Source organism: Dasypus novemcinctus, chromosome 2, assembly GCF_030445035.2.
Source record: "Dasypus novemcinctus isolate mDasNov1 chromosome 2, mDasNov1.1.hap2, whole genome shotgun sequence".
NCBI classification, from domain to species: Eukaryota; Metazoa; Chordata; class Mammalia; order Cingulata; family Dasypodidae; genus Dasypus; species Dasypus novemcinctus.
This window is the reverse complement of record NC_080674.1, coordinates 173,853,992-173,872,803: the sequence shown is the minus strand read 5'-3', so window position 1 is coordinate 173,872,803 and position 18,812 is coordinate 173,853,992. Positions and strand designations below refer to the sequence as shown.

The following is an 18,812-nucleotide window of genomic DNA, read 5'->3' as shown; positions in this document are numbered from 1 at the left end:
CCAAATAGGTGATTAGGTACCATGTCTCCAACTTATTTCTAAATGGTTCAGGAAAAAATTAGCATATGTAAGAGTGTACGTGTGCATGTGTATGGAGAGGAGAAAATGACAGGATAAATGGTTAAGTTCTGATAATTGGGAAATGTGTATGGGAGAATACAGGTATTCTTTATGCTCGTCTGCTAACTTCTGGAGAATTAAAATTTCAAAATGAACAGTAAAAAAAAAGAACCAATTCCAAGGCATATTCAGTAAAAAAAAAAAAATGCAAAAAATGTGTAGTATATTACTCTGTATAAGTAAAGGATGATGACTAAAACATGAAGACTTGTACATAGGTTATGTGTAGATTCTTACATATGCAGAGGGCCTCTAGAAACATAAACAAGGAGTGATCAACACTGGTTTTCGCCATAGAAGGAAAATGGTTGTCTAGAGAAAGATGAGAAGACTTTTTACTTTCTGAAACTTTTGAATTTTATACTATGTGAAATGCAATAACTTTAAAAAAAAAGAATGCCTTAATTCAGTGGTTGCCAAATTCAAGTGCCAGACTAGCTACCTTAGAAGCACCTGGGAAACATTTAAAAATAGAAACTGAATTTTCTTGTGTTTATCAGTTTTTTGTTGTTATTACTGAAATAATGAAAATATTCTAATGACTGAAGTGATGAATGCACAACTATGTGATTATACCAAATACCACTGACTGTACACTTTGGATGAACTGTATGCTTTATTAATATGTATCAATAAAACTAATTTGTTTAAAAAAAAAAAAAAAAAGACAAGCAGGTCTCAATACCAGAAATTCTATTTCAGTGGGTCTAGGGTAAGGCTCAAATATTGGTAAAATTTCCCTGGTTAATTCTAAAATATAATGTGGTCTGAGAATTACTGCTTTAACCAAATCACCAGCTCTGATCCTATCTTAAACCACAATTCTAGGTAAATTAGGAAACTGGAACCAAATACTTTTTTCAATAAGGGAAACAACACCTCAGAAGTGAAATTAGAAAATATGAAACCAAGTCATCCTAACTTTCTGGCTTTGCTATAAAGTACTTAAAATGCTGAGGCTATGGTCACCTGAAAGTTAGTTACTATAGATAACACATTCAAATACTCTGCATTCTTCAGAAGGAACATTCTATATAAATGGTAAATATAACAAAATTATATAGTTATTTATTTTTAGATAGTTAAAAAACGATCCACTGGCAGTAGATACAATACCTGTAACATCCTAGATATCAAGTGGTGGGTTCACCAGTATTCATTTTATTACTTTGTTCTGTATCTCAATGTATTTCACCTATACTCTTTTGTATACATCAGTGTTAAATGGTAAGTGTGTGTGTATATATATATTTTATTTTTTTAATGATATATATAACTTTTTTTAATGATATATATAAATTTTATTTTTTTAAATGAAAACAGCAAAATAACAATTAGTTTAGATGTTTGGTCCTTCCATTTATAAAGACAAGTAAATACAAGAAAACTAAGCCTTACCATGCCAGCAGTACATATTTATTATTATTCATAAATGGTCAAAAGACTTACAAGGCCCATTATTCTTAGTATAACCACATATATGAAATATCATTTAGTGACATGGAGTGAAAAGGACAGTTATATATATATTTTAAAAAATACATACACATACATTCACACACTCTCTCTCAAGTGCTCACCATACACTGCTACAAAACCAGAAGGTGTGAAGCTGCAGAAGTTCCAATATACAGAAACATGTTGAAATATCTCAGGCATAAAAACTGCACTTAAGTTGCAAAAATAAAGTTTCTTTCTTCAAACATTTTGATCTGAGCTCAAGCAAGGCAAATAATTAACACAATAATTTTCATACTATTTTAACACACTTTAAAACAATCAACATAAAAGGATCAACAGTTACAAAAATCCTGAAAACGTTGAGGTTATAGGCATGAACAATGCATTTCATCCCAAGAAAAGTCTACAGCAGATCTATTTCATCCTGGCTTTCAAATATTTAAGAATCATAATTTACTATACTCAAAAAGCAAGTTAAGCCAGAACAAACAAAATGATTAACAGATCATTACTTCAAACAAGGCATCAATGCCCTTTTGTTTAGACAATTTCACTAGTGCAAGAGCATCATTTACCTGAAAGATCGTTAAATTTCACAATTAAAGAGCACTCATACAAAACTAATTCCTTTTTCTTTAAAAAGTGCCACACACTATACTTTTCATTAAAAAAAAACAAAAAAAAAACCACAACATATAAACTAATGAAAGACCGTTTGTCTCCATCTCTTGTCAATGAGGAAAGGCCAGAGTGATTCTTTGATTCCAATTCGAAATGGTGTGCGCTGGCCAATGCCCAGGGTCTCTAATTTGGAGCAGTCAAGCTGAGCATTTCTTGGACGTTGTGCTCCTAAGACTGGACTGTCAGTAATCTTTAAAGAAAAATGAAAGCCACAGGTCAAATGTAAGTGAAGGGTCACATCTTGAGGTTTATATTCGCTACTTCCCTTTGCCCTAACCACAAGAAATCTGGTTCAATCATACCTAGTAAAATTAATGAAACGTCTGGCACAATCAAGACAATACCTTTCCTGTAAACTTTATTAATAATGTATTTTATAGATGATAATTTAGAGAAAAGTAGCAATATAAACTGCTAACATACAAGTAAAGCTCAATTTGATAAGCACTGGGAAATTAAGTTAGCCAACATGTCCAAAATAACAAGAAAAGTATTACCAATAATATGCACTGTAGCGATGGATCTAGACTTTTAGAAAGTGAGAAAGTTTTGAATGCCATGTACTTACAGGTCTTAAGTGACTGCTGGGGAGGTTGAAAGCATCTGCAATTGCACATGCCATTTCATACTTAGTCATCTGTTCACTGCCAGACCAGTGAAAGGTGCCCTTAATTGATGGATCCTAAGAACCAGGAAACAAAAAAACCTAAATTAGTTTCTAATTTTTACGTTAAGGGGAATTGGCAAGAAAAATTAATAAGGTCTAAGAACTAAAATTCCTTTTCTGGAATGCTTTCAACAAGATATCAAAAATCAAAGTCCTGTAAATATTCCCAGTTAAATACCAAAAGCAATTTCTAGAATTTAGCCTTAAGAATTTTTTGAAATGAAAATAAAATTGGCTCGAATTTTATTTAATTAATGGTAACCCTAAAGATGATTAAGAGATTTTCATGGAAATACAGTCCAATTTAATATTTCTAATTATCCTAAGAAGCTAAAACCAAATCTAAAAAGGACCATTTATCTAGATGAACTAATCAATTACAACATTCTTAAATATTGTCAGGGTATATATTCAAAATAAATATTAATTTTCATATATTGAAAACGTATGGTCATACTATTTCTAATATCCTGAACTACATCAGCCTTTAATGTTTTCAGTTACGGCTATTCTATGTAGCTCTAGAGTCAAATGTTTAAAATTAACTCCTACTCAAATACCTTAAAGAGTAGTAAGAATACAAATTATTTTTCAAAAGATAAATTCTTTCTTAAAGTATTCATTGGAATTATAAATATCTTGACCATGGTAACTTTTTAAAAGACATTAGGTAATTATTTTGTTATCTAAAGACAAGTTGTCAGTCATCTCGCAACAGAAGAAACATCTCGCAATAGAAGAAACAACGGTTCTGTAGTATTTGAGAAATTTAAACATAAAACCATAACATATTTAAGATTCATTAATATAGATTATCTGTAAACTACTTTTGTTTGGTCTTCTAGTTTTGTTTGTTTTTTTAAAGATTTATTTATTTCTCTCCCCTTCCCCCCACTCCTCTGCTTGTCTGTTCTCTGTGTTGTCAGTGGCACGGGAATCTGTGTCTCCTTTTGGTGCGTCATCTTGTGTGTCAGCTCTCCGTGTGTGCAGCACCATTCCTGGGCAGGCCTCAACTTCTTTCGCGCTGGGCGACTCTCCCTACAGGGTGCACTCCCTGCGCATAGGGTTCCCCCACGCAGGGAACACCACTGCATGCCAGGGTACTCCCTGCGCACATCAGCGCTGTGCATGGGTCAGCTCCACACAGGTCAAGGAGGCCCGGGGTTTGAACCGTGGACCTCTCATGTGGTAGATGGGCGCCCCATCCACTGGGCCAAGTCTGCTTCCCTCTATGTTTCTTCTTGCTGCATCAGCACTACGTGTGTGCGGCACCATTCCTGGGCAGGCGGCACTTTCTTACTTTCTTTCGCACTGGGCGGCTCTCCTTACGGGGTGCACTCCTGGCATGTGGGGCTCCCCTTTGCGGGGACACCCCTGCATGGCAGGGCACTCCTTGCATGCATCAGCACAGCGCACGGGCCAGCTCCACACGGGTCAAGGAGGCCCGGGGTTTGAACCGCGGACCTCCCATGTGGTAGACGGATGCCCTAACCACTGGGCCAAGTCTGCCGCCCTGGTCTTCTAGTTTTAAAAAAACAAAAACACCTTTACAATCACTCCTTAACACACTAAGTGTAACAATAAAAGTTCAAGCATGGAAGAGACAAACTGGATTTTTATGAAAATGGAAGTTAGGAATTCTTTCAGAGCTTCTCACCAGCATTCGCTTCTCTGCTAACTGACGACACACACTGGCTACATCTTTGACATGTGTTGGGAACCTCTGCTGCCAGTGGTCCATGTTTGCTGACTTGTTGCTAAACTGCACTTTATCAAACATAACAGTCACAGCACTTTCTTCAAGCTTTTCAACTTCTCCATACAGAATAGGAATTCTCAAAACAGCAGCTCCTGGAGATCAATTAAAAGCATATAATACTTTAAAGCTGACTGGATCTTAAGTTTTTATAAAAGATGAAAATGTGTGTATTTAAATTAAATAACATCAAAGCATAGAACTTGTTTCTTAATAAAAAAATACTAAAATGATACAGCTCACTGTAATAATTCCAATTTAACAAATCTGATCAGGTGATCCTGAATATTTTAAAATATGTGCTATCATTTGGGATATTTTTATGCAGCAATGTGTATAATTTCTAAAATATCATGATCCTTAAAAATAAAACCAATCATTACAACTAAGTATAATAAGTGATCCTTGTTGTCCTAAATGATATTGCAGGGACAGATGCTGGACATTATATATCCTGCCTTAACCCACTGAATGGACTGGGGGAGAGCGTAAACTACAGTGTAAACTATTATCCATGTGGTGCAGCAGTGCTCTCCAAAATGTATTCACCAAATGCAACGAATGTGCCACAATGATGAAAGAGGCTGTTGATGTGGGAGGAGTGGGGTGGGGTTGGGGGGTATATTGGAACCTCTTATATTTTTTGAATGTAACAAATTTTGTGATCTATGTATCTTAAAAAAAATACAATTAAAAAATAAATAAATAAATAAAAGTGATCTTTGACCAGACCCTAGATTTAAAAAACAACAACAAAGGACATTGCTGCAAAAATTTAGGAAAATTACCATATAGATTGTACATTTGGTTAAGATGTTGTATTAATGTTGAAGTTCCTGAGAGATAACTGAATCAATTAGTGTAGAAGAATGGCCTTGTTCTTAAAACATATAGGTGTTAATTATTTTGAGGTGAAATTCAACTAATTCTCAAAACAGTTCAGAAAAAAAAAGTATATGCATAAACAAAATGTGAAAAATTTGAACAATTGGTGAATCTACATGAATATGTATATGTGAGTGTTCATCACATTATTCTTGCAACCACTGATTAAGGAATTTTGAGGTATATAGGTTTTCTATTGGTCCCTGCTGAGGTGTTATAATAGTTTCTAGATAATTAACACTGTAAGTGAAAAGCAACAAACGTTTTAAATAAATTAAACTAACTTATTGGACAAGTATATATAGTTAATCTATTCAAAGATGGTTCCTGCAAGAATATTTATAATACAAAAAATTGAAAAACTAAAAATTCATCAATATGGAATCCTATATGAGGGGATGCTTCTCAAGAACACAGTATGGTCTAAGGCACTAGTTTTAGTGGAGAAAGTCTATTAAATCAAGCACTATGCAACAATTAATAGGAATAAGACATCCCACAGATGGTTCCATATGTATTGAAACGTAAAAATGTGGGGGAAAACAGGTTATGAAACACTGTTGCAGATTTTTCAAAATACTTCTATACATATGCATGAACTGTTCTTATATCCCAAAGGTAGCATTATAAAATGGCATTCGCTCTTTACAATTTTTAGTGTCCTTTTAAATTTTTTTCAAGGAGGCTATACTTTACATAATTTGCACACACAAGTAGGGAAAAAGAAAAACCATACATAAATCAGAATACTGCAAGCTATGAAAAACTGATACTGGTTTATATTTTTTCAAAGTAGATTATAAAAGTTTGCACTTTGTGATGTATTTTTTCTATAAAAACATGTATATGTATATGACAACACTGGAAAAAGTTTGGATGGATTCACAAAGTAGTTATTCTTTAGGATTTCTAAAATTATTTGTTTTCCTTTTCCTTAACAGCACATTTTTGTACATATCATTTCTCAAGTAATTTGTGTTCTGTAACTTTTTTAAAATTAAAAAATGTATGTCAGGGGGAAAAAAAGGAGTCCAAAACAATAAATAAGGGCTAAAGAGAATATGTCTTACCTAAATTGTTTTCCAAGACAGCCTTTTCTCCTTCTAATTTTGTTTTGCCATACAAATTCAGGGGATTTGGTATATCTTCCTCTCTATACGGTGGATTTGTTCCATCAAAAACATAATCTGAGCTAATGTAGATGAGAAATGCTCCAACTGCAGCTACCAAACCAAATCAAACCAAACAACAACACATTAAATTATTACATGACATTAGTCTTCACTGGAATTTAGAATGGTTTATTTTTGAAGACCTATTATTTTTAAAAGTCTCATAAACGTTCTATAAAACCTTAATCTTTAAAAACTCAGTGATCATTGAATATTTTATGAAGATTTTATAGTCTTTATTACCTGCTTCCTTTGCTAAATTCCTAGAAGCATCCACATTAAGTTGAGAAGCAGCATCTGGCTGATTTTCTACCACATCTGGCCTCCTCTCTGCTGCACAATGTACTATGACATGAGGCTAGAAGTTAAGCAATGATGCATTTTTAATCCAAAAAGGAATAAAACAGATGACCACAGTCTTCCTAGAATAAACTAATTCACAGGAAAAAAAAAAGTAATTAAATCAACTTTCCTTCAAATAAGGAATAAATCATTGTAATTTTAAATATAGTTTTGTCATGCTTCCTTTTTTCCAAGTTTTGAACTTCCTGAAAAAAAATTATTTTATAGACTTTGAAAAGGAAAGAGCAATTTAGTAATCCCTACCAGAAAAAACTCTTTGTCATCAACTCCATTCCTAAATCAAAACAAGTTCCATCCCTTACTTTGGAATGGGAGATAAGAGATACATTTATATAACTATTTAATAAAATTTGTTAAGGGGAGAGTAATATTAATTGCAACTAAATTCATAAGTTCAAATCTTTTTTGACCAATAATTTAAAGAAAATCAACTATCCAAGAAAATTATATTCCCAGTTATGCATTTAGTATGTCACCTCTATGACAGGCACTGTTCTAGGAGCAAGGATATCATAATCTAGTAATCTAGTAGAAAAGACAGCTATATAGAGACTGTTCCAATATAATGTGACAGACATTTAGACAGAGGAATGCAAAGGGTCCATGGACAAGAAAAGGCACCTCATTCCCAGGAGACCTGAGCCAGAGCTAAGATTTGGGTGACCACTGACAGGGCAAGGCTATTGTACCCACAGACCAAACTTTCTCTTTCACAAATGTGTGTAGAAGCATAATCTGAGAGTTGTTTTAAAACTTTGGTGTGTAATGTGAACTAAATACGAAGAAAGAAACACATAGAGTCAAAACCTAGAGTAGAGGTTATTAGGAGATGAGGAGGGTTGAGAAGAACTACTGATGCTTAATGTATGTAGAGGATTTAATTAAAATGACTAAGTGTAGAAATGGATACAGCTAACAGTAACACATTATAGTGAGTAGCATCTATTTTTCATAAATGGGATTGTGGTTGAAAATGACAGTCTACAGATATAATGTCAATTGAAAGAAAGCTAGAGAATAATCTAAGGATTGAGTAACACAATGAACCCAGAGCTGGATGAGAATTGTGGTTGATAGTACAAATCCAAGAATGTTCTGTGAATTAGAACAGATGTATGTCACTATTGCAGGGTAGCAGGAATGTGGAGAACCAAGGGAAAAATACAATTAATGCAATCCATAGACTACAGTTAACAGCAACACTATAATATTCTTACATCAATGCCAAAGATATACTGTGTTAATAATAGGGGAGTATGGTAAAACATGCCAAATGTACCACAGGGACCATAGTTAGTGTTAATAGTCTGATGATATTCTCTCATAATCTGTAACAAATGTTCCACCATGCTGTGGTGTGTTGGTGAAGGGGTGTTGTATGAGAATTCTGCACAGGTACATGATTGTTCTGTAAATTCACAACTCTGTAATAAATCTATTAAAATTTTAAAAAAAGAAAACTGTAAGTGTTGCAGAGGATGTGGAGAAATAGGAACGCCTATTCACTTTTGGTGGGAATGGTAAAGACACTGTGAAGGACAGTTTGGGAGCTCCTAAGGAAGATAAATATAGATTTGCCATGTAACCTGGTAATACCACTACCAGGTATATACCCAGAAGAACTGATGAGAGCAGTGACATCTGCACACCTATGTTCACAGCAGCATTATTCACAATTGTCAAAAGATGGAAACAGCCCAGGTGTCCATCAACCGATAAATGAATAAACAAACTGGTGCATACACACGATGGAATATTATGCAGTGGTAAGAAGAAATGAAGTCATGAAGCATATGACAGCATGGAAGAACCTGGAAGACATTACGTAAAGCAAGTCAGATACAAAAAGTCAAATACTGTATGATTGTGCTATTATGAACTAAATATGTTGTGCAAATTCATGGAGTTAGCAAGAATATGGGTCACCAGAAAATAGAAGGAGGGTAGAGAATAGAAAGCTGATGGTTGATCTGTGCAGAATTGGTGAAAAGGTTGTTTGTTAATCTTTGGAAATGAATAGAAAAGATGAAAGCAAGCCATAGTGATTACAACTAGCCATGCTATTAAAAAAAAACTTTAATGTATATAATCTGGGGTGCTTCTTAAAATGTAGATTCCTGGGCCCCACCACAGACTTAATAAGTTAAAATCTCTAGAAGTGAGGCTTGAAAACAAGTTCCCCAAGTGATTCTGCTATAAGTGCTCCTTGGACCACATTTTTATAAAGAACATAAACTCCAGATTTGAAAAGAGGTGGGTTGGTACTCAAATTTTTCTTTGACTAGTTGTGTGACCATGGACAGCAACTTAATTAGCTTCCTGAGCCTGCTTCCTCAGCTTTAAAATGGAAATGACAAAACTATTTACAAAATAACATCTTCAGTGTTGTAAGCTTTACAGATAAAATTTTATAAGTTCTTGCATGGAATGCGGTACTTAGAAGGCACTCCACAGACATTAGCTTTTTATAAAATGCTTCAGATTTTTATCATTGTGAATAAGGTCTCAACCTAAACTTTTTAAGTTTTGTATATACTAGTACCTCATAAGGTTAAAAACAGGTGCAGTGTTATTGTTATTGTGTGTAAGGTTAAAAAAAGGTGTACTATAATTGTTATTAGATCTTTCAAGTACTGTAACTTCCTTCAAAGAAAGAGCATTTTCTATATCACAGTTAATAGAGTTCATGTATGTTTTAATATAAACAGACTAAACCATACCTCAAAATCATGAATGATATGATGAACTGCATTTGAATCCAAAAGGTTAACCTGTTCAAATTTTGGTCTTGCTCTTCTAAAACCACAGCCAACAGCATGCCAATTATTCTGCTGAAATTCTTTGTAGACAGCTCTGCCAAGAAGCCCAGTGGCACCAGTAACCAGAACTCGTCTATTGGGGATATTAACTTCCTCCTTAAAGGTGAAGGGATAAAAATGATTAATTACTTTGCGAATAACTCTCTTTAAAAAATTAGTCACCATCATTATTTACCAAATACCTCAAGCTAAGTAATTTGATACATACACATCTATAAGCCAACTCTTAAACTGTTAGAATGAAGATTAATCAAACTGCACTTAAAACTGTATCATTTAAGTAAAATGATAAAATCTAACAAAAAGGAAAGGAAAGGAAAAGAAAGAAAAGAAAAAAGAAAAGAGGAACAGAAAAGAAAAGGAAAGGAAAGGAAAGAAAAGAAAAGGATATTGCAAGAAAAGGAATTACTGATTCAAACAGATTCAGGTTTCCCATGTGTATCAGTTTGCCAAAGGACTGCCAATGCAAAGGTACCAGAAATCTGTTGGTTTTTATAATGCGGATTTATTTGAGGTAAAAGATTATAGTTCCAAGGCCATCAAATGTCAAAACTGAGGCATCAGCAAAGATGCTTTCCCACCGAAGTCAGCTTTTTTTTTAAATTAAATTTCTCATTTTTAAAGAAGTTTTAGATGATATAAATGTTACATTAAAAATATAGGGGATTACCATATGCCTCACTCCCTCCCCCTCCCACACTTTCCCACATTAACAACATCCTTCATCAGTACGGTACATTTGTTACAACAAAGACAGCTACTGTGGATCTTGGCCGTTGTTGCCACTTTCATGGTGCAAGATGGCCACCTATCTCTACAGAACTCTCTGCCTTCCCCTCCACAATCTACCATCCTTGGAGATCAGCTGTGAGCAACAGGCATAGGGCTTATCTCTTTCTGGACCTTGCTATTTAGGCCTCTCAAGGGCTTGTTTTCTTGCAGTCCTCTCTCACATGGCAGAACAAAACATGGCAGCTCCCTTTTCCTGTGTCTGTCTCTCTGTGTCTCCCTTTGTATCAAACCCAGCAAGTCAGAGAAGACAACATGAATCATGTCGCACTGATGTAATCCAGTCAAACGGGTCCCACTCCCACAGGAATGGATTAGTTTAAAACATGATCTTTTGCTTTGTGGGATTCACAAAATTCAAACCGTCAAATCATGTTAATGGACTATTTTATATTTATGTTCAGTGATGCCCAAAGGAGTAATAATATGAATTTCAATTATGTTCTTCAGTGTATAGTGTATAAAAACATATAATTAGTTTTAAGCTTACTTATTTTATCCTGATTATATATCTGGGCTGTATTCTGCCAATATGTTTACAAATTGACATTTCTGGTTTCAAATCTTAACTATTTATATTTTGATGTATCTGAGTTAGAAAATTAGTCAAGGAAAACAAATTTTGTTCTTACAGCACTAATACGTTTTCTATGTTTAAGCAAATTAATAAATGTTTCTGAGTTAACTCTAAATTTATCTATACAGAAACATTAATTAATGCAAATGATAAGGAAAAAAACTTCTAAAATATTTTAAATTGGCATGTTGTTATTGTGAAAAAAAAATTCCTTGCACACAAAGTTTTAAAAAACTGTTAAGAAATATACTCTGTTTCAAGCAAAGTATCAAAATGTTCCCTTCCCAAGACAAGTAAAATTTAAGTTTCCTCCTAGACTCTTGAATAAGTTAACATTTATTACTTAAAAAAAAAAGTTTTGTTAACTTTTATCAACTTGAGGACTTTATATTTCAAGTGTTCTATTAGTCACTGTCAAAAACTTTAAATACACATACAATATGTGGTTCAGCTGAATTACTTACTAGACTATACATTAAAAACAAAACATAGAAACACCAAAACCAGAGACTTACTTTGTAAGAAAAGCCTGAAACGAAACGGCTGACAGGAGACAATATAAAGTAAATTCTTAAAGACATTTTTCTTTAGCTTGACCAATTTCAAGACATTCTAAAAGTTGAATTTAATTGGGCTCTGCTCCAAAAACTAGGTGCTAAGCCGAGTGATCTATGAAAACAAGGATTGTTGCCAGCAAAATATTTTCTTTAAACTTGGCAAGAAAACAGCTCTACAAAGACTAATTGTAAAGAAGAAAAAATATGCCAAGTCTAGTAGACATCCTGTAAGAAAACAATTTACACAGGATAAATACCATAACAATCCCTGGGAATATACTACAAAAGATAAATGATTTGGTTTCTTCTTGGTTTTTTATTCTTTACTTCTCTCTAGAGAAGAAAATGGATAGATAACAGTTTTTAGGTCAGGGGTTCTCAAACTTCAGTGTGGATCAGAATCACCTGGAGGACTTTCAGATCTGGTGTGGGAACTGACACTTGTTGCAGTTCTAAGAAGTTCCCAGATGCTGCTGCTGCTACTGATTTGGGGACCACACTTTGAGAACCAATGCAATCTTGAATTCCAGGACAGTTCAAGTCTTTGATAAAGATCCATTTTTCTTATTCAAATAAACAACAAAACACTGCCCATCTACCTTTCTGTATATCATTCCCCTTTGAAAAGGACTAGAAGTCAAAGAAGCATTCTGCAATCCACAAAAATTACTAAACAGAGTAAGATCTCTACATATTTCAATACTTTGGTGCGCACACTTTCATTTTATTATCTTTGTTAAATGGATGAAACAGAAATCCTTCTTACAAATGTATCATAGGTTGATAGTGTTTTTGTTTCCTTAGTGCCATCTTAAAATAAGAGCTCAGATGACATAATCAAGAGCATCTTAGATTTGACTAAACAGTATAAATTCCAAGAAGACCAAGTCTCTTTAGGGAATATATTTAACTTTAAAAATATTAAGAAACTTACAAAAGGATTGGGATTGCACAGAGAACATGCAACTTTATAACAAGGGTAATATATAAGGTCCTTTGAGGAAAATATGAAACTGCCCTTGGTTCCCAGTAGTCAGATGTCAATGTTTAAGAATTTATCCAAAGAGCCAACATTTACTGAGATGAAAATGATGTTGTACAATTTTATACATGAAAACTATCATGTGTTACATAAGCAGACTTATCATACATCATACCTTTTGAATGTCATGAAAACAGCCTTGTGAGACAAGGAAGGCAGATATTTCCAAAATGAAGAAGCTGAAGTCTAGAGATGTCAAGAATTTTGCCCACAGTAAAAGCAAGTGAAAAAGTTGGGAAAACTCAGGTCTTCCTACTTCTATGATCCAGTCCACCGAATTCTTAGTGAGTTTTGCCTCAATCCTTTGAGCTTATATTTGATTTTATATATGATTAAGGTTTTGTCCTAGCTCTGCCACAAGCTGTATTTTTGAGAAACTTCTCCATCTCTATTGATCTAATTCTTAAATGGTAAAATGAGTTGTGAACAAAGTGACTAAGGTTTTTTCAGCTTTAAAATTCAATAATTCTTTTTCCTTACTATCCTTTCTACAAAGACCATGAATAGGATAGAAAAAGTACCATTTAAATAAGGTAGTTTTTCCTCTTTTCTCTAAGTTTTCTCTACGGACTCTTATGTGAGAGTTCTCTCTGTCACCAGTATAGAACCAACATAAGATATTACCATTTGGATTGCAGGTTTATTGGTGGCAGGCAAATAAAATCTCACTCTGAAATTAAAAGGTTCTGAACATAAACAGCCCTTCTAGTTTTTAGTTTCTATCTAAATAGAACTCTAAACGAAGACTTTTGAAGTATATGGTTTTTTGTTTTGTTTTGTTAGGGAAAAAAGCATAAAAATTACTTTGGACCATGGCTCCAGACATGTAGTCCTGCAAAACACAGGAATGTTGAAATACATCAAAAAAACAAAAACAAAACAAAACAAAACATTAGACAGCAGAATGGACAAAAAGTTGTCCAGTTAACTCAAACCACAGTGAAGAATTGAATATATTTGTCTGCCTGCAAATTTTGACTTCTTGATTTTTGCTAGATAGGTAAAGTAGGCTGTATATCAGTTTAACCACTCATTATCTGCCTCTTATTGTGTAAACTCTCAAAATGTACAGATTCAACAAACCCAGGTTGACTAGATTACAGGCACTAGAATTCTTGAAAAATGAAATACATGTAAATAAATGGGGAGCCACTGCTCTTATTATGGTATCTCATCAAATGGTACCAAACTCTATCAGTAATGGGAGATAGATGGCTCTTTCAAAATGGTCCAATGCAGTACTATAGCACAGGATTTCTAACTTAGCTCACTTGCTTTAGTTTCTAATAAAAATGTTCTAAAAAAATAAAGAGCAAACTACAGCTAAAATCTGTAGGATAATCTTAAGTTTTAGTGGTAAACATAATAATACCTTATTATATTTAGAACGTCATAAATTTGGCAAAGTTTCATATTCATTTCTTCAATGGATCCTCAAAACATTGACCTTTAAATGGAAACTCCTGGGCCTTAAAAAACTTTAAGGGAGCGTATGCAGCTCAATTGGTTGAGTGCCAGGTTCCCACACCGGAGGTTCTGGATTCAGTTCCCAGTGCCTCCTAAAAACGAAAAAAATCAAACACACAAACAAAAGGAAAAACCAACTCAGGGGAGCCATTGTGGCACGGTGGCTTCCCACTACGAAGCCCAGGTTCAATCCCTGGCCCCCTCCCCCTCAAAAAATTTAAGATCCCAAGACCACCTAGGTGAGATTAGTCTAATTCCCACTATCGCTCTATTGTACCCTGCAGACCCTATTATTAACAGGAAATCACTGCGGCCTGCTTCCCTAACATTAACTATAAAACAGTTATCATTCTGATGAATGGGTTTTAATTCTGCATGCTTTGAGCACAACTAAGTGTCAAGCTCTTAGTTGTACCATTTTTGATAAAGGAAAACATGAAAATCCATTTTCATTAGTTTACTAAAATCTTATGAAAAGAGATTAAGCCTTATACACATACATATATACATCTATTCATATACATAAATATAAACAATAAGTAGCATTATGACCTCACCACTGTTTGGGGTACACAGGAGCAATGTAAGTTTAAATTACCCATTTCTCCTAACTTTATTCTCAAACTCTCAGAGATGTAAAAACAGTAAACATGCTATATTTTGGAAGGGTAAAAGGTTTGCATTATCAAAACCAGCTATATTCTATGCTTTCTTATGGCCATAAAACATATTGATCTCGGCTTCACAGTCTTATCTCCGTGCTGACCTATTCTGTGAACTGAGTGAATGATGAGTGGCCTGGAATAGAAGGAAGAGAGGATGGTGGAATACCAGGCATGGAGTTCTCAAATACCGTAACAATTTTCCTATATGTAACTCTGTAGTGATTCACAGCCCGTGACAGATGTTTATTTAAAATCAGGCACTAACCTTAATGAATTAAGTTGAACAAATCTAAGCCTCAGTTTACTCACCCGTAAAACGGGACAATAACAGACTCTCATAGTTATGAATAACAAATAAAATGTGTAATACAGTGTATTTTACGAAGTAAGAATGTAATAAGTTGTCATCGCCAATATTATTGTTGTTCCTGAAAAGCCATCCCTCCCCTTCTTTTTCAGAGCTACTAATTGGTAAGATCGAGTTATACAAACCAAGGATGAAGAAGAAAAATGAAAACAAGTAGAATGAAAGCGGAAATAACTCTGAAAATCCCCTCTTCGTTCTCGGGAGCAGAGACTGAGCACCCAAAAGTGAAACCCTGACTGACCTACTCGCTTCTAGCCGCAGCGGAAAGGAGAAACACTGACGGATGTGAGCCAAGTAAACATACTCAGTGGCCCCGCCCTAAGCTCCCGGGGTGGGGAGGACAGCACTCAGGCAACTCCGGCCGCGGGCTCCCGCTCAGGTGGGGCACGCCAGCAGACCATCAGCGAACCGCCAATCTGACTCGTCCACCACTGTCCCTGGACCCCAAGGAAGACCACCGGGCCGACCCCTCACCTCCACCAGCCTGCAATTCCCGGGAACAAAGTGGATGGAGAGCTCGTTCTCCCGCCCCACCATCCCCGCCGTCTTCGTGCCGCGGCCACCGCGGCCGCCACCTCCTGCAGCCTAAGGACCTTCGCGAGCTGCGGCTCTCAGCGTCTCAGCCCGCCTCCCCTAGGCCAGGTCCAGCCCTTGATCTCCGCTTCCGGCTTCCGCCGCCAGGGCAGCGCCTGTTGATTGGACACGCTCCGCCGACACCCCAGAAGAGGGCTGGCGCACGCGGGACGCTCCCAACCCACGCGCCAACTCTTAAAGTGATACACGCAACAGAGGCCCCAGACTTAAGCAATAAACCCAAGTTTTGTTTTGAGGGGTTTTGTTGACTTGTGTGCTTTTTTCCCCCTATTTTTCTTTTGTGTGTGTGGTTACGGAAGGGTTGAATTTTGCCCTGAATGGAAATTTACGGACTGATCAATGCAAAAGATTCAACTGGGCATATAATGTAGTATGTACAACACAGTGAGGGGAGAGGAAGGGAACTCAAAGGACATGTACCTAGGTGGCATTTCGTAAGGGCTTTTATACATTTGGAAAGAGGCAGGAATAAAAATAAGAATGTTGACATCTGAATCATTAACACTTCAGGGAACTGTTTGTCTTTCTGAGCTCCTAAAAAGTAGTATGTGTGAAATTCCAAAAATATCAAACTATTTTTAACTAAATAAAAATAATAAGAGGAGGTGGATGAATATCTTTTTAAAACGCATATTCTTGTACTTTAACCCAGAATAAAGAATCTGTGCCAGCAGGAATCAGAGAATCTAGTTTCGTGGATGTGAGGGGACTCAATACCCCACACGTTAGGAAACACCGGCAGACTGGCTGCAATGGTGGTCAACGCCAGCTGAGCCCTTAGCAACCACCGGAAATTAAAGGAAAGGAATCAAGTGGAGAGTGTAATGCTGGACATTCTACCACCTGTTTCGCTTTTTAAAAATGATTCGGAAACCAAAGTATTGAGACCGTCCTAGCATGCAACTAATTTCCCTTCCAGTTCCGAACCGCTAAAGTTCTCCTTCAGGCAGACTGAGCGTTCTTGTCCAGACTTAGAGCGAACCGAGATCCAAAGGGCGCCCAGAAACGTGACCACTGGTAGAACTTTTCTAAGTTATTTTTTCATAATCCTTTTGGGTTTAGGTTAGTGCTAAAGTCTCATCGTTTTTCGAGGTCCGAGTGCAGTGACTTTGTACTTTCCTTTTTCATGTAAATCTAAAGGATTTTGTTTTTGTTTTGGTACTGTAACAGAACAGACCCTGCAGTCCCTCGCTTTTCTGTTTTTTGTTTTAATACAGGCCGTTACCGTTAATTAGTTTAGCAATATCAGGGAATCCCAGACTCCTAGGACCGCCTCAGCACTAAACAGGAATAATCTACAGACAACAAAGAGAAGGGGTGAGGGTTTTCCTCTCAAGAAAAACTAGGTATTTTGTTTAAAGTTTCTGGTTGCAAACGTGCGATTCAGTCTAATCTTTCTAGGAAAACAAAAAATTAAGTTCAATATGAGGATTTACAGACATGCATATGCAATTAGCATTTTGATTCTGAGAGCAGCCTTGTCTAGAGTGAGGAACAAATAGAGTTTACCTGCCTATATCTGAGAAACTGGGATATTTGCCAGGTAAAAGTTGGGTAGAGTTCTAGGTGCATATGTTCGTCTATGGTTTTAATCATACTCTTTAATGATGAAAGATGCTATGAGAATAAAACACAATTGTTATACAAAAAAGTATCCAAGTTCCTGTCGTGGCTAAGTCTACAAGGTTGGCAGATTTCAATTCCTACCAAGACAAAGAAAGGCTGAAGGACAGAACTATAGATGAAATCCTTATTTATATAGAATCTTCACATATATCATTGCATTTAATCTAGTAAATCAAAGTGCTATTCTCTTTGCGTTTAATTTTTGTCAATTAATGAAACTTAGCTGAGATCTCCATAGCTTTGTTCCCTGGTTCAACAACTCAAGTTGGTTTAGTCTTCCATTTCAGGTTATATGTTTTAAAGAAATGAACGACACCAGTTTTTATTTTCATTACTGGAATGATTTGAAAGCAATTCTAACTCTGGGATGCTTTGTTTCTTGAATAGCTAGCTCTTACCTGTTCCATGTCCTCCGGCATTTCAGGCATGATTCCAAAATTAATTCAGGAAAACGTAATGGACTCGGCTTCCGCCTCCTCCTGCTGGGTCTTTGTGTACTCGGGTCTGCAGAGAGCGCAAGCACCAGAAAACGTGAGCGGTGGGTTCACTTGACCTTTTAAATTAGTTTGATTCCAATCCCAGAAACTCATGCAGTTTTCCACGTTGCAGTAAACTGGCAGCTGATTCCCTGTGACCGGCTTGAAAACAGCCAATGAGAAGTTTCATGTTTAATTGCCGCCAAGCGAGGGTCTGTTTGCAGAACTGTTAGGTACCACAAACTTAATAAAGACACGGGCACCCTGCACACTCGTTTTCTGTCAAGGTTCCTTGCAATTTCTCTTGCAGGAGAAAAACAAGGGCCAGTCCACAATTGGAATTACACCAACCATGCAAGTGGTACCTGCTCTAAAATATTTAGTTCAGTTATTCCTTATTTCAGCAGAACACTTACTAAAATTCTCCAGTGCTTTCTGCCCATGCTTTTTAAATTACTATTTGAAAGGTCTATAAACGTCACTGCTGGTAACAAAACACAGAAGTTAAAATGCAACAGGTCATTTTTATTAACATTTTGCTGCCCCCTTAAGTGTTTAAGAATATGGTAGGTGAAGTGGCCTTTAATTTGAACAAACATTAAGGATTTCCAGATCAGTGATTCCCAAGCCTGCCTGTACATCATGGAAATAAATCATTCTCTACAAGTGCAGCACAATAATCTTAGTTTTAAGCAACCTTAAGGGTGATGAATATGTCCTGTTAAATT

General features: G+C 35.8%; 1 protein-coding gene across 2 annotated transcripts; it reads right to left on the bottom strand.

The window, feature by feature from the left end:
• Nucleotides 1–1,514: 1,514 nt before the first annotated feature.
• MAT2B (methionine adenosyltransferase 2 non-catalytic beta subunit) lies at nt 1,515–18,194 on the bottom strand. 2 transcript variants are annotated; one of them, XM_058281897.2, is made up of 7 exons: nt 18,007–18,194; nt 9,826–10,020; nt 6,986–7,100; nt 6,641–6,793; nt 4,587–4,780; nt 2,831–2,944; nt 1,515–2,452 (listed from the first exon to the last, which is right to left on the bottom strand). In XM_058281897.2, exons 1-7 carry the CDS (start codon nt 18,034–18,036, stop codon nt 2,282–2,284), a joined length of 972 nt encoding a protein of 323 aa, XP_058137880.1. In that variant the 5' UTR covers nt 18,037–18,194; the 3' UTR covers nt 1,515–2,281. The 2 variants fall into 2 exon arrangements, with proteins under 2 accessions (XP_058137880.1, XP_058137875.1); XM_058281892.2 differs by lacking the exon at nt 18,007–18,194 and adding an exon at nt 15,863–16,086.
• Between the last annotated feature and the right edge of the window lie 618 nt (nt 18,195–18,812).

Coding starts and splice junctions, on each gene's coding strand:
- MAT2B (XM_058281892.2), bottom strand. CDS start 15,925: ATGGTGGGGCGGGAGAACGAGCTCTCCATCCACTTTGTTCCCGGGAAT. Junction 4,781..6,640: donor TGTCTTGGAAAACAATTTAG/GTAAGACATATT, acceptor ATTGATCTCCAG/GAGCTGCTGTTTTGAGAATT. Junction 2,945..4,586: donor TAGCAGAGAAGCGAATGCTG/GTGAGAAGCTCT, acceptor CCTGGTTCTTAG/GATCCATCAATTAAGGGCAC.